The sequence below is a fragment of the Pyrus communis genome, chromosome 3 (assembly GCF_041283825.1).
Source record: "Pyrus communis isolate YQ-2024b chromosome 3, ASM4128382v1, whole genome shotgun sequence".
In the NCBI taxonomy this organism is placed as follows: domain Eukaryota; kingdom Viridiplantae; phylum Streptophyta; class Magnoliopsida; order Rosales; family Rosaceae; genus Pyrus; species Pyrus communis.
The window spans coordinates 25,369,090-25,393,349 of record NC_142567.1 but is presented as its reverse complement, the minus strand read 5'-3'; the positions used below and the strand labels follow the sequence as shown (position 1 = coordinate 25,393,349).

At 36.5% G+C, this 24,260-nt stretch overlaps 2 protein-coding genes, 1 long non-coding RNA gene and 2 pseudogenes across 15 annotated transcripts; 3 read left to right on the top strand and 2 right to left on the bottom strand.

The window, feature by feature from the left end:
- The first annotated feature begins 7,547 nt into the window (after nucleotides 1-7,547).
- Nucleotides 7,548-11,636, top strand: LOC148698208 (uncharacterized; annotated as a pseudogene).
- Nucleotides 11,637-13,077: 1,441 nt separating this feature from the next.
- LOC137716208 (17.6 kDa class I heat shock protein) lies at nucleotides 13,078-13,861 on the top strand. Its single transcript, XM_068455621.2, has one exon. It carries the CDS (start codon nucleotides 13,187-13,189, stop codon nucleotides 13,637-13,639), a length of 453 nt encoding a protein of 150 aa, XP_068311722.2. The 5' UTR covers nucleotides 13,078-13,186; the 3' UTR covers nucleotides 13,640-13,861.
- A 272-nt stretch (nucleotides 13,862-14,133) lies between these two features.
- LOC137716185 (UDP-glucose iridoid glucosyltransferase) lies at nucleotides 14,134-15,964 on the bottom strand. The gene is given in 3 exon segments (XM_068455596.2): nucleotides 14,134-14,273; nucleotides 14,276-15,121; nucleotides 15,246-15,964. Coding segments are annotated over 3 exon segments (1,353 nt in total). The 5' UTR covers nucleotides 15,727-15,964; the 3' UTR covers nucleotides 14,134-14,247.
- A 308-nt stretch (nucleotides 15,965-16,272) lies between these two features.
- On the top strand, nucleotides 16,273-19,993 carry LOC148698207 (uncharacterized). 13 transcript variants are annotated; one of them, XR_015960954.1, is made up of 7 exons: nucleotides 16,273-18,284; nucleotides 18,398-18,460; nucleotides 18,604-18,666; nucleotides 18,862-18,903; nucleotides 19,008-19,069; nucleotides 19,145-19,224; nucleotides 19,787-19,993. It is a non-coding gene; the product is annotated as an uncharacterized LOC148698207 (long non-coding RNA). The 13 variants fall into 13 exon arrangements; XR_015960953.1 differs by having other exon boundaries at nucleotides 16,274-18,284; nucleotides 18,561-18,666; XR_015960942.1 differs by having other exon boundaries at nucleotides 17,764-18,284; nucleotides 18,565-18,666.
- A 2,237-nt stretch (nucleotides 19,994-22,230) lies between these two features.
- Nucleotides 22,231-23,816, bottom strand: LOC137714699 (UDP-glycosyltransferase 76E2-like; annotated as a pseudogene).
- Between the last annotated feature and the right edge of the window lie 444 nt (nucleotides 23,817-24,260).

Below are 24,260 nucleotides of genomic sequence, written 5' to 3'. Positions count from 1 at the left end.
AAAATGTGATGAGCAAAAGGAAGTGATAAAATTAATAGGAGAACATGCAGAAAAAAAGGAACAATGGAGATCCAAGGTTGTCACAGCCCTATATTAAAATAATTAAATGCATACTAGGGGTAGGGTAGGGCTTATAACATATGAATTATAAAACGGAAAAGGATCATATCTGGATTCTATTGGTAGAGATTTAAATGATTAATTAATCGTGTCCGTTTATCGTAAATTTTATGGTTAAAAATTATTTAAAATTAAATATAAATAATACTTAACAAAAATTGATTGCACGATGTACGATGAATGGACACGATTGATTAATCATCTAGATCCCCACAAAGAAAATCCAGAGATGATCCTCGTCCTTATAAAACCACTGAAAAGAGGATACCTAATTTCCACGTTCAACTCTATACCTACAAGTTGTTAATAACAATAAACACTGTTATAAAAATATCCGCCTAGCGTCGTCTAAGCCCCGCTTATGCGCTAGGCAGTTGGCCACCGCTCCGATTATTGCCTAGGCGTTTGAAAATTAAAAAAGGGTACCTAGACCTACTAAGGCGCCCTCCTAGACCGCCTAGGCACTCGCCTAGCCCCCCCCATACCTGCTTAGACATTCGCCTAGGTTGTGACTCACTTAGACAGAAAATAAATAACTTTCATTTTGCATTTAATTTTTTCAATAAATTGTAAGAGACTTGTTGAATACTTAAAGGAACACACGTTGTATACATGTTTTCATTATGTTCCAATAGCTCATAATATATATATATCATTCTATTTTGTAGTTTGTGATGAAATCATATATATTTTAAGTATAAACAGATACTTATTTACACGAAATATAATAGAATTAATGAAATCCACCTAGTCCGCCTAAGAGCTAGGCCCCAACCCATTGCCCGCCTAGTGTCTTTTAGAACCTTGACAATAACTATATCATTATATTTTGTAGTTTATGATGAAATCATATATATTTTAAGTATAAACAGACATTTATTTACAAAATATAATAGAATTAATTAAATCCACCTAGTCCGCCTAGGCGCTAGGCCCCAACCCGTCGCCCAACTAGTGCCTAGTGTCTTTTAGAACCTTGACAATAACTATTCGGTCTAGGGGTGTGCTATCCACGCATTCTTTTTTACTTCTCACACACCCTTTGTTAATTTATGTCCGTTGATCTTCTTCAATTCATCCGATCCGACACCCGAAAACCAAAAAGGTGTGGGAGAAGTAAAAAATGATGTGTGGATATCACACCCCTTCGGTCTATTGACTTTCCGTCTTCATTTTTTTGGAACAAGGTCTTTCATTGTAATATCATGAATGATTGTTGTGTTGTTGAAACTTGAGTAAAAAATGGTGGTGTTGTTGACACCTATTTTACTTCTCAAAAATATCTTTTAATTTTTGACCGTTTGATTGAATAAATTGAAAAAAAATAATAATAATAACAAAAAAATTAAAAAAATATGTGTGAAAGGTAAAAAATGAATATGTGAATAGCACTTTTGTAAAAAAAATAAAATAAAAAGGTCTACCATGTAGATAATCTGACAGTTACGGAAATTTAAGTATACAATCACGTTGTAAATTGATAAAAAAAAAATATCAAGTAGGAACCTTTTAGGTTAAGATGGTTATAAAATGTGTTTTCTCAATAAATATCTCATTTTCTAGTAAATATAAAAAGGAAAAACTTGCATCACCGGTGTATATCTCATTACATAATGTATCTTCACAGTGTAAATTTTAGGGGTGTGATATCCACACACCTCTTTATTGATTTATGTCATTTGATATTCTTCAAATCATTCAATTTGAAGACCGAAAATTAAGAGAGTATGTGAGAAGTAAAAAGTGTGTGTAATGAGCCTGCAAAAAAAATTTGGTTTGGTAGCCGTGTAGTTTGTGGAGTTTCCCCAACGAAAATGTGAAGCTTTCTCAGAAATTATCATTTTCTTTTATGGTTTTCTTTTTTGTGCTTAAGGGAGAGCATCGGGTGATTTGTTGGCCTTACAATGAGTTAGTAATAATGTGGTTCAAATTCTTCTTTGGTGAGAATCAAACGTAAGACCTCTCACTTACAAGTAAAGAGGAATATCACTAGATTATAGTACTAAGTGAACTTATAAATTACTCAATTAAAAATTTTTAAAATGAAGTGTATTGAATAAATTTGTGGGGTGTTAATAATTAAAACAACCTTCGGCTAATTTCACTAAAAAAAGAGAAAAAGAATAAAGTTAAATTTCAATAAAAAGGGGCCGTGTCCAATGAAGTTCATAAAGTTTTTATGAAAATCTTATATATGGAAATTCATCAATCAAGCTCATAAGTTAGGGAATTTTTGTGATATTCTAGAGTAATGGATAATTCAGATTTTTTTCAACTGTTAGATCTTTGGACAAAGAAAAAAAAAAAATTAAAATCTAACGATTAAAAAGAAACTGGTTTGGATCAGTTTCAACCTTCTAAAGTCAGAATCAAACTGGTGACTTGTGCTTAATTTATAGCAAGTAAGTCCTGTTTTAACATGAACACAAAATCAAGAAACTTAATCCCAGAAACAAAATAAATATGAAGTTATTTAAATAAATACCATACTTTCTTGAAATTCCAATTATCACTTGGCCCATTTCTATGCATTTGTTCTCGTTGTTCCCTTTGAGTTTAAATATTATGGCCTACTCCAGCCCAAAGTTATGCTAACTTGAGACACTTGAAAAGTTCATCCACTTCAGAATATGCCAAAACCTATTAGTGCACAAATTATCAATTCTCCAATTACTTTTATTTATTTATTAAACATTGCTTTCTAATAAATTTATTGCATCCTAAATAGCCCAAGTATCATAGTTCATCAACATAGAGAATCGGCTAACACGAGTGGTGAATTGGTGAGGTGCGCGGTGATTGTGGTGAAGACGACGTGTGTCAACAAACGAAGTCTTATTGGAACATCATGTGCTTTACTTGGGTTTCTAATGTTCGAATTGAAATGAGTGCGTGAAAAACTTTTCTTTCATCAAATTAATTGAGTTTATCTGATTTTCAACACCAATAATTATACGAAGGCTAGAAATCGCTTATATTATCGATATTTATCCGTGCAATTGTACATTGTGAGAAGCTTCATAATGGTACGTGGTTTTGATGATATGAGATTTTAATCATGTTAAACGTGCATAAAAAAGTGTGAAAAAAGCTAAAGGAAATTTAAATTTGAGAAATATATATATTTTTTTCAGTATCACTCCATTTTGTTGGAATTTTAAGTGGTATTTCAAAGCACAAATTCTCATCTTAAACTACCTTCGTTGTTTATATTTTTGTTAATTCAAAATTAGATTTTATTCTTTTATTTAATTTAATTTCTTTTGGTATGAATTCATGGGATGTGATATCCACACACTCCTTTTTACTTCTCCCACACCTTTTTAGTTTTCGGCTATCGGATTGGATGAATTGAAGAATATCAACAGACATAAATTAACAAATGGTGTGTGAGAAGTAACAAAATGTGTGTGGATAACACACCCCTTAATTCATTTATAATCTTCGTTGAGCGTACTTTTAGAAATAACTTTCCATCGAATATTTATACTATACATTCAATGCATTTGACATCCAATCTTTTATATGATTGTTTTGATTCCAATCTTATTTCATTGGACCGTTTGGATATGGCATTAGAATTGGTTTTTACTTACTGTTATTTTCAAGGTAGATGAGAATAAAATCCTCCAGTTACATGAGTCTGATTTTAACATATTGGTTAACAATCACATTTGAATGCATAACATTGCAATTATTTGATTTTAATTTGTTTTCATTGTCATGATTGTACACGGGTTTTTCGGACTCAGCCTCTAATATATATTCGGAGTCGTGAGTCTTTTTTAGAGAGATAAATATAAGATAATCATCTATATTCCGTAATCGAATCCCTCATTCTTCGAAGTGTGGCTATATCATTCGTTTTGTACCAATGACAAAATTGAGTTGTTCAACCAATCCAAGTATTGAGAGTGTACGCTTACAAGGATCATAAATTGTTATATCTTGGAGGGTAGAACGCTATAATTTGTTACACTGAGACATTGTCTCCGAGGAGCGAAATCTACACTTAAGGACAGTGAACTAACACGCATCAACCTAAAATCTTGTTTTAATCAAATATCGACGAAGAACGATTTCTACCTTACAAAAGATAAGTATTTTGTTGTTATTAGATTAGTTTTATCCATTTTGTTATTTTGATGTAAAATGATATTTACTGATATTTATTTTATGTGATTTATTGTAGGAGAAGTAGTACCGGGTCGCTTATACTTCTAGCAATTTTAAGAATAGATTTGAAAGCTACTTCTTTATCGCTTGCGCTCCGCACAACTATTATCTATGTCGGCAAGGAGGGGTGATGGCGATCTTGCTTGTCGTTTCCTTTGCAGATTATGGGCTCATGGATGCACATCACGATGGAATAGTGGTGATATTGTTAGGAAAAGGAATCTCGCAAGATTTTTTTTTTTTGGAATCCTAAGAATTCTATGATTATTATCCTTTATCGTACATCGTGTGATTAAAAATTATTTTAAATTTTGAAATTTAAAATTTAAAATTAACTATAAATAGTACTTAATGAAAACTGATCGTACGATATACGATGAATGGTCACGAAGGATTCTCAAGAAAAGGATCCGCCGATGATCCTTTTCAATATGGTTAGACATTTTAATTTTCAGGTCATGGGTAGGTGCTGCAAATCCAAAGTGTTTTTGGAGAGTTTTTCAAATCCAAAGTGTTTATCTTTCTTACCGGAACCACTAACATGCATAATCAGTTGTCTGTTCTGAGTACAAGTTTTGTTTACCAAAACTGATGCATTGAAGGGATTTATAATATTAGCATTTCACTGTGCAATAATGCTCTGTGAATTCCCACTATTTGGCCAACGTTTTTTGTGATTAGCCCTATATATATTTTATAGGGTGAAGTGCTGATGTAGTCCTTGAACTATCACTTCAGTTAAAATTAGGTTTCTGAATTATTTTTTTGGTAAAATAAGTCCCTAAATTCATTAGAAATTGCTAATTTCATCTCTACTATTATATTCAAAGCTATTTTATCCGATTTTTCGTCAACTTAAGTCACTTGACACATTTTAGAGTATAGTACCATCATTTCTCGTCTATAAGTGCTTAACATTTCATATAGATTGCGACTTTAATGTCTAATTTACCCTCAAAAGTTAACTTACATTATTTCTTTATGAAAAATTATCAATTTCTCCTTCAAAGTTAACTCCATACACTATTTCTTTATGAAAAACTACCAATCTACCCTCCAATGTGTATCACATGCAAGTAACGTGATTTAAATTAATGAAAAATTGAATATAGTAACTTCGAATATAACATTAGGAATGTAATTGGCAGATTTTTATACTTTAGGGACTAATTTTTTTGAAAAAATAGTTTAGAAACCTAATTTTCACTAAGGTGATAATTCATGGACTAAATTGACAGTTTACCCTATTTTATATTTTCATAATAAGGATATACTTGAAAGATGGGATTCTTCTTTTATATATATTATGTGTAATGGTTTCGATTCTTAAAAGATACCTACTATTCCTTGCGCTAGTAGAAATTTTTTTTTTTTTTTTTTTTTTGAAATGTTACTAAAGAATGTTTTTTTGTTTTTTTACATTTATAATATTTTTTTTGTGAGGGTTTTCCATGGACCTTGTGATTCGATTGCTACTTATTTTGATTTGTGCCATATTGACTTCTCACTGAAAATAATACTTAGAAATAATTTAGCAAGAATATATCTATCGTCCATGTCGATTTTATTTGTTGTGTTCTTGTGTTTTTACTATAAATACTAGAAGAGTATTTCTAGGTGGACAAATCTAAACGATACTTTCGTGTCACTTGATTGATTGGCAAGCTCTTACCCAGATGACCCAGATGTGCTGGGTTAAGGTCCATTTTCATTATGGAATTTTCAGATAACTGACACATTATTTTAATTAGTTATTGATTATTTCTTTGTGTAAATTATAATTATTAGTAATCTATTATGTGAGAATGATTCCATAGTCATAGTCAATTTATTAGTAATCCATTGTAATATCAGTCATGTACCTCACGAGCTTACCGTGATTATGATGAAAAGCAGTGATGTGCTAAGGACAGCCCTGTGATGTGAGCATGCACTATAAGGTTTGCAAGCCCTACATTTGCTTGAGATTTCCCTCAATTTGTGGGGGTTCATGAGGAGCTAGTTTTTGCATAACTTGTTGACGTTTTTTGTGTGGTACACTTCTTAATCAGATAGTTTAAATTGGAAAACATATGCGTTATAGAGTTAAGACATACACATACATGCTTGAATTGTTTTAATCTCCTTAATTAGTTGTGAAAGACGTATTATTCATTCCAAATTCTAATGGACTGTTATTTGTCACTTATATATTTGACTTGTCTGCGATATCTGTAGAGTAGTATGGTGAAGTTGCAACAATAAGAGTGATCCTAGGAATAGTGGTGATGTACTTGTGATGACCAACACTTCCAAGGAAGGCTTATTTAATGGAGTAGGTCACTGTGTTTGTCCCTCACTGTGTAAAGGTTTGCCCTTGTATATTGCTTCAGAGAAAACTGAGATCAAGATTACTACACTATATTTGGGAGCAGGTACAATAAATATGACAATAAATCAAGTGTGATTTGTTAAAATTTTAAGGCTTTCCAGAACTTATGAGGGTTTTCCTTCACCGTACCTTGTGATTTATAAAATTAAATTGTTTACAATTTTTTACTGCAATTTGATTAGAAATTGTGGGGGTTGTCACTATTTTGAAATTAATTGTGAGGTTTCCTCACATGCATTTTAATTGTGAGGTTGATTTATGCGTGATATCAATTTGATCTGTATGGAACTAATGTATTGGTTGAGCCTTTGTAATACTATAATTAGAGTAACTATAAAGAAGGAGTAGTACAATTGTGATGACCCTTGTGACAGCTCCAAATCGAGAAGGTTCGGATCCATCAAATAGAGCAGTGCCATATTACCACTGCATAAGAATTTACTTCAAAAACTCTAAATAAGGATGTCGGCGACGCTTAAATATGCGGGGGAGAACTTAACTTGAAGATATATGTGTGTGTGTGTGTGTGTGTATCTGTCTAATTTAGTTTGCACTCATTCATTTTTAAAGCTTATTATACATTTAACCATGACACCGGTGGAACTAGGTTAGTGCTAATGTTTGCAGGTCTTGACGCTATACACCTTTCCAGAATACCATTCAAATTGTCGGGGTGGAGAGCCCTTGTATGGAAAAATCTTCTTGCAGGTGACAACATACTTGGTAATGTGGGGTATAGCTAAGAAGATACCAAGACAACCACAATATGTAGTTGTGAATTCATATGTGATGAAACACTTAATTGGAGTACATTCAAAAGTCTTAGAGAGCCATATATTTCACTTGCAAATATATGAGAGGTACTCTTTATTGATAGATAATGTCTGGTGAGTTTTATCTTTCTTGTATGATGATAATATTATGTCAATTATGATACTTACTTTGATATGGTGAGAAGAGATGTCTACAGCTATCCTAATTAGACATGCAGGCCCAATATGAAATCTAGTTGGTAGTCTTAAAGAAGACTTAACATTGAACGACAAATGTTTTTATTCCTTTTACGTTGAAGAGATCAGCTTATCTGTGTTTATATGTGACGATAGTCTAGCTATGAAAGCTTGAATTGAATTTAAATTTATTTAGCATATATGCATCTGATATAATATTTTGAGATACATTTTGAAATCAGTTTTGTTCTCACCAATTATGGTATGCAAATTATATGTAACCATTATTATATTAACACTCAGCTGGTGAGATGTAAAGGATCTGAACAGGTGTACCAATAAGTTCCATGGATCATTGCAGAGGCATTTTGAATGCTAAATATTTTGAGGTATTATATAGTATATATTAAATATTAATATGAATGAGCAGTAATTTTTATTAGACAACTTATGGTAATGTTATACGTGCAAATGCCATATTATGTTGAGATGTCACGCTTGGCACATATATGTTAAATAGATATGCAGGTTCACTTTGGATTCGAACATGAGTTGAAACTCGTTGGAAAAGATATTTATTTGAGGCTTAATTAACAACCTCTTTGTTATAGCCCATTTTATATGGAAGAGACCAACTTTGTTTGAGTCTATTATTGTGATATATAACTATTTGTGGAAGAGACTAGTTGGTTCATTGTGTGTGATATCATAGCTATGAGGGCATTAAACTAAATGATATATGTATTTGATATAATTGTTTTGAGGTCAGAAATGGATCTAGCTAATCCTCTGACAAATCCACTAAACTAGATGCTTGTGATGATTATTACATCGAGGGGGATGAGACTTATCTATAACATCGATCAAGAGTGATGGTAACCCAACCTATGTGAATGGAGATCCCAAAAAGTAAGTTCATATGGTTAAGAACAAGTTGTTGATCGGGCATGCACTATCGTTTATATCGAATGTTATTATTATCGAGAGTCTATCCCTATGGTGTAGATAGTGCACTTATTGTAGCGTGTGAGGTTGAATTTATGTTCTGAATGAATACCATAGCCTATATATGGGTGGTGTGCTTGACTACAGTACACATTCGATGGATTCACCTATACGAGTGTGGGAGTGGAGCCACTTCCTATGAGAGCTTAGGTTGGTTCTCTAGAGCACTCGTGAATATCCAGGTGGGCGCAGGGCTTATTCGCACCAACCTGCTAGAATAAGCTTGATTCAGAGGATTCAATGTGGATGGTTAGTCCTATGATTCACGAAAACAAATCTTGGTTAATAGAAAATTTAATTTTCACCAAATTTCTGTGAGTTATGGCTAGCTCGTCCTAAGGCTGGTTCACAATCCAAAAGACGCCAGTTCTGATGTGTTGGATTCTCACTTTCCCTTGGTACATCCTTGTCCTCGTTATCCTTTTATTTATCAAATTCCTTTCTGGTGATTCAATTTGTATTTTGAAATATGTGGAGGATTATTGGAATTTTAAGTGGTATTTCAAAGCACAAATTCTCATCTTAAACTACATTTGTTGTTTATATTTGTTTTAGGGGCATGATATTCACACACCCCATTTTACTTTTTATACACCCTTTTAATTTTCGGTCGTCGAATCTGATAAATTGAAGAAAATAAACATATAGAAATTAACAAGGAGTGTGTGGATAACACACCCCTTGTTTTAATTCAAAATTAGATATGATTCTTTTATTTAATTTAATTTCCTTTTGGTATTAATTCATTTATAATCTTTGTTGACCGTATGACACACCCTGACTGAAATCAAGGCGTGCTGGCCGTCATGTGAGGGTGACGGCCAACACGCCTTGATTTCGGTCGGGGTGTGTCAGTTTGGTATCAGAGCATAGAAAGCCCAAGTGCAGTCCAAAAGAACAAATACTAATTACACAACACCCAAAGGTGATCCTACATTTGTGATGTTCTATCAGAACCACCGTCAAGTCCTCGTGAGCCACCAAAGCACTTCTAACTAGACGCTGCTTATTGTCTATGTTGTTATATGTTTAAGCCAAATACGGGAGAGCAAGTGGGCGGTGATTGCTTTATTAGCAAAGGGTTTTCGAATTGGAAGAAGAAAGAAAGGTTGCAGGGTTACATTGGAGGATGGAATAGTGCCCACAGCCAAGCTTGGAGAACCTACGATGGTTTATTGAAGCAGAACCAAGCACAAAAGGAATATGAAACTCTTTTGGGTTTATCAATTGTTTGTATGAGGTTTCTTTTGCATCAAGGGCTTATATATTGCGGAGATGATGATGAATATGAAGGTTCAAACAACGAAGATGTTTTTCTTGGACTCTGGAACTTCCAATGTGGTCGTCACGAGGAGTTAAAAGCTATCACATTGAGAAATCCTCCCTTAAGTCTGAAGCTGACTTCACCTGATACTCAGAGGGACATTATAACTGCTTTTTCAATGGAAATTACCAAAGCAATAGCTAAAGATATTGGTGATTTGTATTTTTCCATTCTCATCGACGAGCTTCATGACATGTCTCCAATGAATCAATTGGCTATTGTTATACGCTTTGTGGATAAAGGTCATGTGATTGAGCGTTTTTTAGGCATTGTACAAGCCACTGATAATACTGCTGACTCATGTAAGGTGTTATTGATGATTTCTTTTCTACTCATGGATTAAGCATGTCAAAGCTACGGGGGCAAGGTTATGGTGGGACAAGTAATATGCTAGGTGAGTTGAATAGCCTTAAGACACTTATAATGAAGGAGAACGAGTGTGCCTATTATGTTCATTGCTTTGCTCACAATCTTCATTCAACACTTATTGATGTGGCAAAGGATCCTTTTGAAATCTTGCATCTCTTTACCTCGGTTGCTAATCTGGTGAATGTTATTGGGGCATTTGTTGAATGTTGTGATATTCTTCGGAAGAAACATGGTGCTTTGGTTTCTGAAGCACTCAATACCAGTGATCTTCTAAGTGGACAAGGTCTGAATGAAGGCAGCTCAAAGTTTAAGAATTTAACAATGTGCTTACCATGTTCTCATCTGTGATAGATGTACTTGAGGTCATAGCAGATTTTGGATCAAAGACTGAGCAGAAATGTAAAGCAGAGGTTCTATTAGGTTCCCTCTGGTCCTTAGATTGTATTTTTAGTTTACATATGATGATAAATGTTTTGGGAATCACAGATGCTTTGTCACAGGCATTACAAAAAAAAAGACCAGGATATTGTGAATGCCATTAACTTAGTCAGAAGATGTAAAGAAGAGCTAAAAATGATGAAGAAGAGTGGTTGGGATTCTTTACTCAGTCAGGTTTTTTCTTTCTGTGACAAGCATCAGATTAAAGTTCCTAACATGAATGACATGTTTCAAACTATAGGGGTAAAAAAACCTCCGGTGGTAACAAACATGCATCATTATCGCATTGAGGTGTTTTGTAATGTTATTGACATGCAACTTCAAGAGCTAAATATTCGTTTCGCTGAGTTGAATACTGAGTTGCTTCTTTATGTGGCATGTTTGAATCCAAGAGATTCATTCTCTGCTTATGACAAGAAAAAGTTGATTCAGCTTGCTCAGTATTACCCAAATGACTTTTCTGCACTTGACTTGATGATGCTTGAAGATCAGCTTAAGATGTACATTATGGACTTGCGCTCCAGCTTTGAGTTTTCAGGATTGGATGGGATTGCGGATCTTGCACAGAAAATGGTTGAGACAAAAAAAGACAGTGTTTACCCATTAGTTTACTTGCTGTTGACGTTGGCACTTATCTTACCAGTTGCAACTCCTACTGTAGAGAGGGCGTTTAGTGCTACGAGGATTGTGAAGAACCGGTTACTCAATCAAATGGAAGATCAAAGGACGGATGATAGTTGGATTGCATATATTGAGAAAGACATTCTTGATAGTATCGAAAATGAGATCGTTATGCAACGATTTCAAAATATGAAAACTCGTCCATGGCAAATCTCATTGTAATGAATAGATATTTTATCAATCAACGCTGATGTTTTTGTCTTGTTATGAGCTTCAACTGTTTTCATTTTTCTTATTTTATCTGAAATATTGTCAGTATAGACCTATGGCTCTGCATCCCTTGAATTTGAACAGGTTCAAGCATGACTGCGTGCTCAAGAAGCAATGACTGCAGAACATTGGAATTACAGGTTAGTGTCGAGAAGTAATGTACTTGAATGGCTGACCACTTTCTCGAATCTAGCTAGTGGATGACCATAGACTGCATTTCGCAGTTAGTATTTGCCATGATATATCATATTGTATCGGAAAATTATAGGGTGTTACAATTGAACTGAATTAGATCCTTTTTCGACTTGGAACTTGTCATTATTGTCAATTCTCCACTGATACAAAAATAGGCGACCCAGCTCAATTTATTGTTATTGGTTGAAGCACACTTTGTTTTGTTGAATAACAGAATGCGCTGTTCATCTGGTCTCTGCTTCTCTATCTAGCTACTACTTTTGGCATTTGCTTTGATTTCTGAACTTCAAACTTGTATAGATTCAAATATAAGGGGGTACTTGCGTTAGACAAGCCACGACGTTGCTCAAGAATCAATTAGAAATGTTGTGGTTATAGGACTCTTCTAGTTTCCCTCAAGTACTAGTCCAAATGCTTCGATAACCATTACGAAGGAGGATGTTGGACTTTATTCTATCGGAGTTCCACTTTCGGTGGTCTTACTTATGGTTATAGGACTCTTCTGGTTTCCCTTTAGTACTAACTAAACTCGTATCGGTTGATGCCGTCCAGAATCTAATGGGCAGATTGGCTGCAGAGTTGTAAAGCTTGTTACCGGTTAGCCTGGACAAGATACAATTCATATGGTTCTCCGCATTCTCAAATATAGCAGTAGTTGAACAAACCAGCAGCATTTTACAAGTCATATTTTGGCTGGACATTTGTGACAGCGAGTTAAGAGAAATATGATTATATCGTAGTATCAAGTGCGGCCTTAGTCTTAATTCACATTTTGTTTTCGATTTTGAATTCTTATTGAAAAAAAATAAAATTAATTACAGGGTGGGTAACCAAGCCAAGGTTCAAGACCGGACTGGACCGGACCCCTTGGTTCTCTAATTTTACACTGAAAGATGCACCAAACTAAAATGTATGTTCGAATTTGGTTTTTCAACCCACGACTCAAAAATAGCAAACCACGCAAAACTGAACCGGACGGTCTAGTTCATCATTTCAGTCCGGTTTTCTGAACCCAATTCTCAACTCCCTCTGGATGGTAGTGATCAAATTGTCGGTATCATCACTACTCCCTCCGATTCGGTCCCATTTTCTTTCCAATTTCCCAACTTCCCCCGGTTCAGTCCGGTTTTCTGGCCCAACTTCTTGGTTTTTTGATCACATCTTCATGGATCATTTTGTCCAGCCCAATGCCCTCCAGGGCCCACCTAATTTCTAGAACCTGCGAGCTCATTCCCCTCAATCCACATTGTCAGTACACAAAACCGCCAACAAGCACTCTCAGCTCCTACTTCCGCAACCAACCTCAAAGTTCCTCACTTTCCTTTCCTACTTGTTTTCCAGACAAAGATGTCGATCGTCCCAATCAACGAGCGACGAGGCAGCGACGACTTCGACAATCTCTCATCGGCCCTCGACCTGTGGGACCCATTCACGGATTTCCCATTCCGAGCATTTCCATTCCATTCCCCAATCTCCAACGTCCTCCGGGAATTCAATCCGTTTTCTTCCGTAAACTCCCGGCTCGACTGGAGAGAGACCCGAAACGCCCACGTCCTGAACGCGGCGCTGCCGGCGTTCGCCAACGAGGAAGTGCTCGTTTCGCTTGAGGACGAGCGAGTGCTCCAGATCAGCACCGACAGCGGCAGCTTCACGACGAGGATGAAGCTGCCGGACGACGCCAGGATCGAGGAGCTCAAAGCGTTCATGAGCAATGGAGTGCTCACTGTGACTGTTCCTAAGTTGGCGGCCGCCGGCGGCGGGCGCGATGTCAGGGTTATTGAAATTTCCGGCGATGGTTGAAGCGATCGGGTGCACTTTCTGGGTAAATTAAGATAATGGGTAACCTCGTTTTGTGTCGGAATGTGAAAAGTTTATGTCTTTGTGTGATTGAAATGTACGACGTAGGTGTGTGTTTGTGATGCTTTTAGCTGAAATTAATGTAATATGTAGTGTGGAACTTGATGTTAGTGTCATCTACTATGTATTTTTTTGCTTGTTAATAAAATTCACTCCTACCGTCTAGTTTTGTTCAGAATCATATAAGTTTACTTCTTTTGTATGTTTACAGTATGTTCTTAAGAAATTAATGATGAAATTTGCAAATGTGAGTTGGACTAGTTGATTATGGTAGTGTATTCGTTCTTTTGCAGCCAAGCTCAAATTCTTGTTCAAATTCTCATCGCCGTAAATTAGAGCAGTTTATAATATCGCACTTTCAAAAGAAAATTTTGTTGATCCTTACATATGGTTGGCATATCACTGGGACTCCTTCAGAGATTTGTGTTACCAACTAATGCATTACAATATATAGGACATTTTATTCAAAGGTGAGGACGGACTACAAAGAAATTCTTTCTTGCATCCATCTGCAGGAAACTTTATTCAAGGTTGTGGTAAAAGATATATAATTAAAGTGACATGATGAGTTCTACAGCTTATTCAATAATTTGTAGGAAGAACCACCTTTCCTCAAAGAAACTTCTATTTTCTCCTTCAAATCCTTGGCCCTAACCCTGATCACCTCCCCATCAGCATCTACCATCAGTTTCCGGACAGCTCTCTCAATCTCTCCTCTCTCTACCTCATTGTCTAAATGTATCCCTACTTTCCATACTAGGCTAACATACCTTGAATGCACCTTCTGGTCGCCAAAAGACGGCAGGCATATCATCGGAATCCCTTCGGACAAACTCTCTAGCGTTGAGTTCCAACCGCAGTGGCTCCAAAACCCTCCGATTGCGCGATGGGACAAAACTTTCCTCTGGGGTGCCCATTTTACAATGTAACCGCGTTCTCCAATCGCTTCTATGAAACCTTTAGGCAATAGCTCCATCCAATTTGAACCACCTACTGAGCCAGGTCTGATCACCCATAAGAAAGGCTGCTCGCTGTTAGCCAATCCCCAAGCCATTTCGGCGAGCTCTTTCTCACTGATGGATGCTACACTTCCCAAGCTTACATAGATAACCGCGTTGTTAGATTGCTTGTCGAGCCACCCAATGCAGTTGGTGTCCTCTTCTAGTAAGCTACTAGAAGCTGCTGCTTCAATCTTGTGAAGAGGACCTATGGAGAAGATTGGAACTGGGCATTGTTGCTGGATCTTTGCAAGTGATGATCGTTCAAGACAATCAGTGGTGTTCCAAACGATTGCTGATGCTGTCCTCACATCGTGTGCATTACCGGCTAGTTCTGAGTACCTTTCTACTGTGTCGAAGTTGTTGGTAGGCAGATCCTTCAACCTGAGGTGATCAACATCGGGCAGCGGACTCAGTGACTGAGAGTCTGTAATCCAACAGTGTTGTGTTCTTAGTTATAAATAAGAAAAACGAACATCTGGGAATTAGAATAGCTTTGCAGAATGATAGACGATTTTGTATTCTGATTAAGAAATATATATGGCACATACCTGGGAATGGGATGTGACCTTTTGAATGAAGCCATAGGAGAGCAGTACGAGCTAGAAAATTGGTAACGCTGGTAGTTCGTAGCATGATGTTTGGGATGTTTAGATCCTTAGCTACAGCTTCAGTGAAGTACATAAGGTCATCATGGATAACGCAGGTGATTTTGTTCTCGGGTTCCTGTTCCATAACTTGAGTCAAGCGCTGTCGGAAACTCGCTGTGCAGTTGGCATTTATGGCCAGCAAAATGGCCACTGCATTCCCAGATGAGATCTCTTCAGCAGTCAAGCCATCTTGTATTGGAAAGAAGGTGAAATCTGGGTGGTTTGAAGGGTTGGGGGAGTTGAACTGGGTGTGAATAACAGTGATGGAAAAGCCCCTTGAGTGAAGGAAGGAACCCAGCTGAAGCATTGGATTTATGTGACCTTGGTATGGACATGGGAATAAAACCAACCTGGTACTCTGTGTTTTCTTTTCCATCTCCATCCTTCCCTCTTTCTCTTCTCTCTTACAAAGACACACACACACACACCCCCAAAAGGTTACAGTGATTGGATTTCTAAATTTTTGACTGCTTCATTAAAACCCTTGGGAGTTTTTATAGAGGAGAGTTATTAAAAAAAAATCCTTTTTTACCTTCTGCATAAGCCTCTAAATTCAAGCTCTTGATTATTCTTTTATTTATTCAGTACAACGATTGAATGTAAAATATATATACATCCCAATTTGCACCTCAGTATCACAAACTAATAACACGATGCCACAAATTTTAGCTTCTTCGCATTACATTATATTATTGGCACAGAATAGTACGCACATATAGGCGACAGTTATTAAGCTACCACTTGCTTTGGCCACATCTTCCTGGATTAAAGCGGTAAGCGGTAACGGCTGATCCTCTCATCTCTTCCATAATGGATTGATGACAATTGCAGATAAAATATCTGTGGTCTAAAATAATTTTGTTGTCATTGTTATATTAATGACAATTGCAGATAAAATATCTTTGGTCTAAAAGAATTTGAATCCAAGCGATTAATTCTCTGCCTGTGACAAGAAAAAGTTGATTTGGCTTGCTCAGTTACCCAAATGACTTTTCTGCGCTTGACTTGATGATACTTGAAGATCAGCTTAAGATGTACATTATGGACTTGCGCTCCAGCTTTGAGTTTTCAGGATTGAATGGGATTGCGGATCTTGCACAGAAAATGGTTGAGACAAAAAAGACAGTGTTTACCTATTAGTTTACTTGCTGTTGACATTGGCACTTATCTTACCAGTTGCAACTCCTGGGCGTTTTGTGCTACGAGGATTGTGAAGAACCGGTTACTCAATCAAATGGAAGATCAAAGGACGGATGATAGCTGGATTGCATATATTGCGAAAGACATTCTTGATAGTATCGAAAATGAGATCGTTATGCAACGATTTCAAAATATGAAAACTTGTCCATGGAAAATCTCATTGTAATGAATAGATATTTTATCAATCAACGCTGATGTTTTTGTCTTGTTATGAGCTTCAACTGTTTTTGTTTTTCTTATTTTGTCTGAAATATTGTCAGTATAGACCTATGGCTCTGCATCCCTTGAATTTGAACAGGTTCAAGCATGACTGCTTGCTCAAGAAGCAATGACTGCAGAACATTGGAATTACAGGTTAGTTGGGTGCGGCGCTGCAAAGGCAGCGGCGGTGGAAGTGGTGCCATGGCTTGGTGGCCTTGTCACGGCTGCTGGGTCACGACAATGGTGGTGGTGCAGCTCTGCGGCGGTGGGGTTCCTCTTGCCGTCGCGTTGAGCCTTGAGAATCGCTGTCGTGGGGTTATGTCCTCGCCTCCACTCTTCGGTCCAAATCCTTGTATGTACGGGTTTTGTTCGTCTTAGTTTCTGAATTTCCTACCATTGTCACTACTAGAATTATGCTCATTGCACACCATTTTTTGCACACTCTTTGCAATTAGTGGCCATAGATATAAAGTTGCTACTCTTACTATTTTTTGGTGGCCTTATAGTGGGATGCCACTGATATCGGTGACCTTAAGAAATCAACGACCAATGATTGGTGTCTGTTAACTAACTTTATTTCTTAAAATTACACCAAAGACTTTTTACATGTTTTTTCAACTTTGGGATCTGTTTTTTTATTTCTTTATCAGTCTTCTCCTTTTTATCTGTAAAAAATAATTATTTTTTCATTTAATAATTCTATTCTACAATAGTTTCACACCCAAATAAATACGAAGTTAGACACCCCCAAATTGTCTATTTTGCCCTTCTTTCATTTTTGTTTGCAGGTGTTGCTCTCGTTTGAAAGGTGCTTTTTGGTTGAGCTTTGGCCACGTTGCGTTTTGTAGAAAAGATACTGGAAGCATCTTTCACTTTTTCTTTTGGATAAATTACACTTTCATACTTCAGATTTTTGAAAATGAAAAGGAGAGGACAAACTGGGTTTGGCCTTTTTTTTTTATTTCTTTTCTCCCTAGGGGGTGCAGGTTTAGGGATGAGTTTCAAATATATATATATATATATATATATATTTTTTTTTTAAAGAAAATTCAGGTTTTTTAAAAAGAAATTTAGAAGTTATCTTTTTTGCCATGTGATAGACATTTGGCAACTACGTGGTATATATATGTAGAAGTTACGTCAGCACTTAACGAATCAATGGATGAAAAATGTAACAGAGGTATTATTTTGAAATAAAATGGTATTTAAGGTATGAAAGTGAAATTTTTTGAAGATGTTGTAAGGAATTGAAATAGACCCCAAACCTAAGGTATGAAAGTTTAATTTATCCTTTTCTTTTCCTCAGCATCTTCCACCTTTACTTCCACTTCCAGCATCTTTCACTTTCACTTTTCCTCTTCTTTTCTTCTCTCTGTTTTTCCGTCTCTCTTTGCGTTTCTCTGAGTGTGTCTCGCTGTTTTCATCGCGATCCGATCGTTTAGAAGGGTGGTTGGCCTGTTTTTCCCGCTGTTTTCCACGGAAAAATCGCAATGGTTTGGGTGCGTTGGTTCCTGTGTGCCGTTATTTTGTGCTTGGCTGGTAAGAAAAAAATTTAATTGATTGTTGTAAAATTGGATTACTGCTAAGTGTTTTCTTTATTTTTTTCCTATTTTGCGTGTGGATCTTTTGTCTGATTTTGTTTTTGGTTGTAGGAAACGTTTATCTTCCAACTTTAGGGTTTTGTTGTGGGAGTTTGCAAACCCTTTTTGGGCCAGGTATATAATTTATCTTTGCACTTTGTTTTTTTGGGCTAATTTTTTTTATTTGGGTCTTTTGGTGGTTTGTGCTTTGATTTTTGTCTGAATATTTAAAAAGTCAGAGATAGCGATGGTTAGTTTTGCGTTTCCCTTGCCACCAGAAGCATTCGGCTCGACGATAAGGTCGTCAAGGTCCAGATTTGGAACACCACCGGCCAGGAAAGGTTCGGATCCACATTCTTTGTTTTTTTCTTTTTTTTAAATCTTGATTTTTTTTATTAGATCCTGGAATTCACATTTTCGTTTTTTATTTCTTGGGGTTTTTTGGTTTCCTGAGAAAATTGGGGTTGTTTGGCTTATATTATATTGCACGAATTTGAGTTGAATTTTACTATGTTTGTATTTGTTTTTGGAATCAGTCTCCAACAATCTTCGTGATCTTCACGTTTTTTCTTTTTAAAGTAATTTTTCTACCCCTTAAGAATGTGAAATTTTATTTTCTTCTTTTCTTGATGGATATGCTTTTGTCTGTAGGTTGATCATGTTGTTTCATTTTGTGAAACAGTGTAGCCTTCGTCAATCAAATGCTTTGCTGAAACATCCAATAAGAAGAATAAAATAACCATGGTAAGAAGCAACCTAATTTCAGAAATTTTATGTGATTCAGTTTTTAAATTATAATCTTCGATAAACCTTTTGTAGATTGCAGAGCCATTGGAGAGAGGACTTGCTGAGGACATTGAGAATGTATATAAGCTACAGTGTTCATTTCTGCAATGCAGGTTGAATTCAATTAGAACTCACTTTTTTGTTTTCTGTTTTGTATCTGCCTTGATCATTAGTTGGTGATCTCTTGTATTGGAATTTCCTGGTTTTTTGAGTTTCTGAAAAAAGAGAAAATGTTAATGCATTTATATGTGTGAAGATGCGCGCGCTCTTCACTGATATTCCATTCTCATTTCTGTTCTCTCTCATTCATATGTAAATGCTTTGTTGTATCTTGTCCTCTGCCCATTGGTCATAAATATAGTATCTATGCATTCTTTATCTTATTCTTGAATACCCACGCTGATTGGGAGATCATTTGTTGTTTCAAGGTTGAAGGTAGTCTGCATGTTCATGAACTTGTCAATTTAATATGTTCTCAGTTGAAGTTGTAGAATGGTTGCAGTGAATTTGTGGAGATTTTTGTATGGTAAATTATGACTGCAAACCCCTTGAAAATCTACTTTTCCTTGGTATTTATATGTCATATCTCAGTGTTGTCCTCAACTCTAATCACTTTCAGTTGGACTTGAGTTAACGTTATTCTTACAAAATTTGTGGGTTTGATTTTGGGTGCAGGCTGTAGCTGATGATCAGATTCAAGTTATTGAGATGATTAAGCTCTTGGAAACAAAGGGTTCGAAGACTTTTTAAAGTTTGGTTACAACATTTGTACAAAATTCTATAAAATATCAGTTATGCAAATTTATAGTTGTATTCTTACATTTTAATGATATAACAATTTGTTTTCTCACCAAAAATAGAAAAAGAAATATGATACTCTAATTTGGGTGCCCACACAGGGCATCTTTTTTTTTTTTTTTTTTTTTTTTTGTAATATTATTTTGCAACTTTGTTACCGATGTGAATTAGGGTGGCACTGTAGCAAAGGCACCAATGCAATATTGGTAGCCATTGTTACAATAGAGTCCTCTACATAGGCCACACTCTCTAGTTTAGTGGGTTCTTGGTGACCATAGAGGTTTGCCACCAATGCGAGTGGCAACACTTGACAATAGCCATCAATGAAAAGGATGGCTTATAGCCAAATTTCTAGTAGTGTGTATCCTTTCTCCAGGGATTGATCAAGAAACTTTTCTAAGAAAAATTAATTGATACGACGTGTGAGAAATTCAATGTAACAAAAAAGTCAAGAAACAAATGCAAGAGACTTCTTTGAGTATTTGAATCAGCTCTTAATGAAAGCACCAATTTGTCGATGCAAATTTCCGCTGTCTTCAGTCTTGATGAAAATGCACCTGCAAAACAATTAACACCTTTGATCAAAGACCTAAGCTTCATGCGCCCACGAGGTGGGAGGGGGGTGGTTAGGCCAATGGATCTTCGATGTCTAAGTCAGTTTCTCTGAGAGAGTAAAGTGTTCAAGGCTTTTTTAGGGGTAGCAAAAGTTCTGAAAATTTGGTAGAATATAAGGTATTTATAGGGATAGGGCTGGCTACAATGTTAAGGTTTTACCCTACACGTAGCAGCATCCTAATGGCCAAGGTGTTTATGTAGAAATATTCTCAAGATATTAAATAGGAAATAATATCTTGAGATAATAGTGTAATTATCCATAATTTATTTAAATTGTGATTACTTACTTGATTGGAATCAATGTTCAATTGGGAATGTATTAAAGATAGGATTTGGGTAATTAATGCTTATCTTTAATTCCTTGCCAAGAGCAGATGAGCTGTGGGTAGTCGAATTCAGCCGCTGAGACCTTCATGGGTGTGAGCTGCGCGTGGGAGCATCTAAGAAGCCTGTCCATTTATTAAGTGCAATCTTGTCTTTCTCAGATAAATGTCCACTTGTCTTTTTTGGGATTATTTTAGGCTCCACATATGTAGTGTGGAACTTGATGTTAGTGCCATCTACTTTGTATTTTTTTGTTTGTTAATAAAATTTCAGAATCATATAAGTTTACTTCTTTTGTATGTTTACAGTATATTCTTAAGAAAATTTTGTTCTTACAAAATAAATGAGAAAATTTACAAATGTGAGTTAGACTAGTTAATTATGGTAGTGTATTCGTTCTTTTGCAGCCAAGTTCAAATTCGTATTCAAATTCTCATCACCGTATTCAAAAGAAAATTTTGTTGATCCTTACATATCAATGGGACTCCTTCCGAGATAGTCTCAGCGGTTGGATTCCAGCTGCAATGGCTCCAAAACCCTCCCACAACCCTGTGTGCCAGGACTTGCTTTTGGGGTGCCAATTTCACTGTGACCCTTTCACCAACCGTTTTTTGGAAACCTTCGGGCATTGATATGGGGTCCGTCCGAAACACCCACATGAAAGGCTGCTCACTGTTGGCCAGACCCCATTGTCAATATGTAAATCTTTACTGTCCAGTGTCCATGAAAGCTATGCTTCCTGGGCTTACATGGATGACAGAGTAGTGTGCTTATTTATCGAGCCATGACATACAACTCTGGTCCTCTTTCAACAAGCTTATATATAGGGATGGAACAGTTTCGTGCAGAGTATTGATAGTAAACAATGGAATTTGGTACTATTGCTGGAGCCGTACCAGCAATGATTGTTTGGGGCATTCCACGCTGTTCCAAATGACAGCTGAAGATGACCTTGAATTGTGGGTGGGTATGCGGGACAAATGCGGAGAGTGCTTTGTGTGCGGGGCATGGTCACATGGTATGGATGTCCACAATGAAGTTTTTCTCCTAACGATGAATGGATGTATATCTATTGTTTTGTTTATTCGGTTACGTAATACCTTCTGTTGTAGGGTACTGAACTGAGGCAACTCACCATTGTTGTTCTCCTCACGGCCATATGTGATGTTTGGGTACAAATTGTTTGGGTTCTGCATAAAGCATACCTAACAAAATATAAGAGCAAATCTAGTTGGACCATTTTAGTGCCCTAACTCTAACTGAACCAACCACGCCTCTTAGTTTGCTCTATTCCTTCAAGTTCAATATTTGTGTTACCAACTTATGCATTACAATATATAGGACATTTTATTCAAAGTTGAGGATGGACAACAAAGAAAATCTTTCTTGCATCCATCTGCCGGAAGCTTTATTCAAGGTTGTGTTTAGAAATACATTTTTGTTGCAATTAAAGTGACATGATAAGTACTACAAGCTAATTCAAGAAACTGTAAGAAGAACCACCATTCCTCAAAGAAACTTCTATTTTCTCCTTCAAGTCCTTGGCCCTAACCCTCATCACCCCCCAGCAGCATCTACCATCAGTTTCCTGACAGCTCTCTCAATCTCTCCTCTTTCTAACTCATTGTCCAAATGTAGCCCTACTTTCCATACTAGGCTAACATACCTGGAATGCACCATCTGATCACCAAAAGGTGGCGTGCATATCATTGGAATCCCTTTAGACAAACTCTCTAGGGTTTGTTCCAACCGCAGTGACTCCAAAACCCTCCGATTGCTCGATGGGACAAAACTTCCCTCTGGGGTGCCCATTTTACAATGTAACTGTGTTCTCCATTCGCTTCTATGAAACTTTGAGGCAATAGCTTCATCCAATTTGAACCACTTACTGAGCCAGGTCTGATCACCCATAAGAAAGGCTGCTTGCTGTTAGCCAATCCCCAAGCCATTTCGGCGAGCTCTTTCTCACTGATGGATGCTATACTTCCCAAGCGTACATAGATAACCTCGTTGTTAGATTGCTTGTCGAGCCACCCAATGCAGCTGGTGTCCTCTTCTAGTAAGCTACTAGAAGCTGCTGCTTCAATCTTCTGAAGAGGACCTATGGAGAAGATTGGAACTAGGCATTGTTGATGGATCTGTGCTAGTGATGATTGTTCAAGACAATCAGTGGTGTTCCAAATGATTGCTGATGCTGTCCTCACATTGTGTGCATTACCGGCTAGTTCTGAGTACTTTTCTAATGTGTCGAAGTTGTTGGTGGGCAGATCCTTCAACCTGAGGTGATCAACATTGGGCTGCAGATTCAGAGACTGAGAGTCTGCAATCCAACAGTGTTGTGTTCTTAGTTATAAGTAAGAAAAACGAACATCTGGGAATTAGAATAGCTTTGCAGAATGACAGACATAGATTTTGCATTCTGATTAAGAGATATATATGGCACATACCTGGGAATGGGATGTGACCTTTTGAATGGGATGCGACCTTTTGAATGATGTCGTAGGAGAGCAGTACGAGCTAGAAAATTGGTAACGCTGATAGTTTGTAGCATGATGTTTGGGATGTTTAGATCCTTAGCTACAGCTTCAGTGAAGTACATAAGGTCATCATGGATAACGCATGTGATTTTGTTCTCGGGTTCCTGTTCCATAACTTGAGTCAAGTGCTGTCAAAAACTTGTTGTGGAGTTGGCATTTATGGCCAGCAAAGTGGCCACTGCATTCCCAGATGAGATGTCTTCAGCTGTCAAGCCATCTTGTATTGGAAAGAAGGTGAAATCCGGGTGGTTTGAAGGGTTGGGGGAGTTGAACAGGGTGTGAAGAACAGTGATAGAAAAGCCCTTTGAGTGAAGCAAGGAACCCAGCTGAAGCATTGGATTTATATGACCTTGGTATGGACATGGGAATAAGACCAACCTGTTACTCTGTGTTTTCTTTTCCATCTCCATCCTTCCTTCTTTCTCTTCTCTCTTAGAGACACACGCACACCCCATAAAGGTTACAGTGATTGGATTTCTAAATCTTTGACTGTTTCATTGAAACCCTTGGAGTTTATATAGAGGTGAGTTACTAAAAAAAATCCTTTTTTACCTTCTGCATAAGCCTCTAAATTCAAGCTCTTGATTACTCTTTGATTTATTCAGGACAATGACTGAATATAAAATATATATATATATATATATATATATATACTGCCAAAATAGAGTTAATTTCTTGATATTTTCATCTCCCAATCGGAGGATTTATATAGGAATACAAGCAATGATGATCAGGTATGAAACCAGTACAAGAAGTCATAAAAACACTGCTATGAAACTACTGCCTATACCTAACTTTTCTGCTTACAACTACTTTATTAATTACAATGGAATTCATGCCTAATTCTTTAGTCAACAATGGCTGCTTCAGTTAAC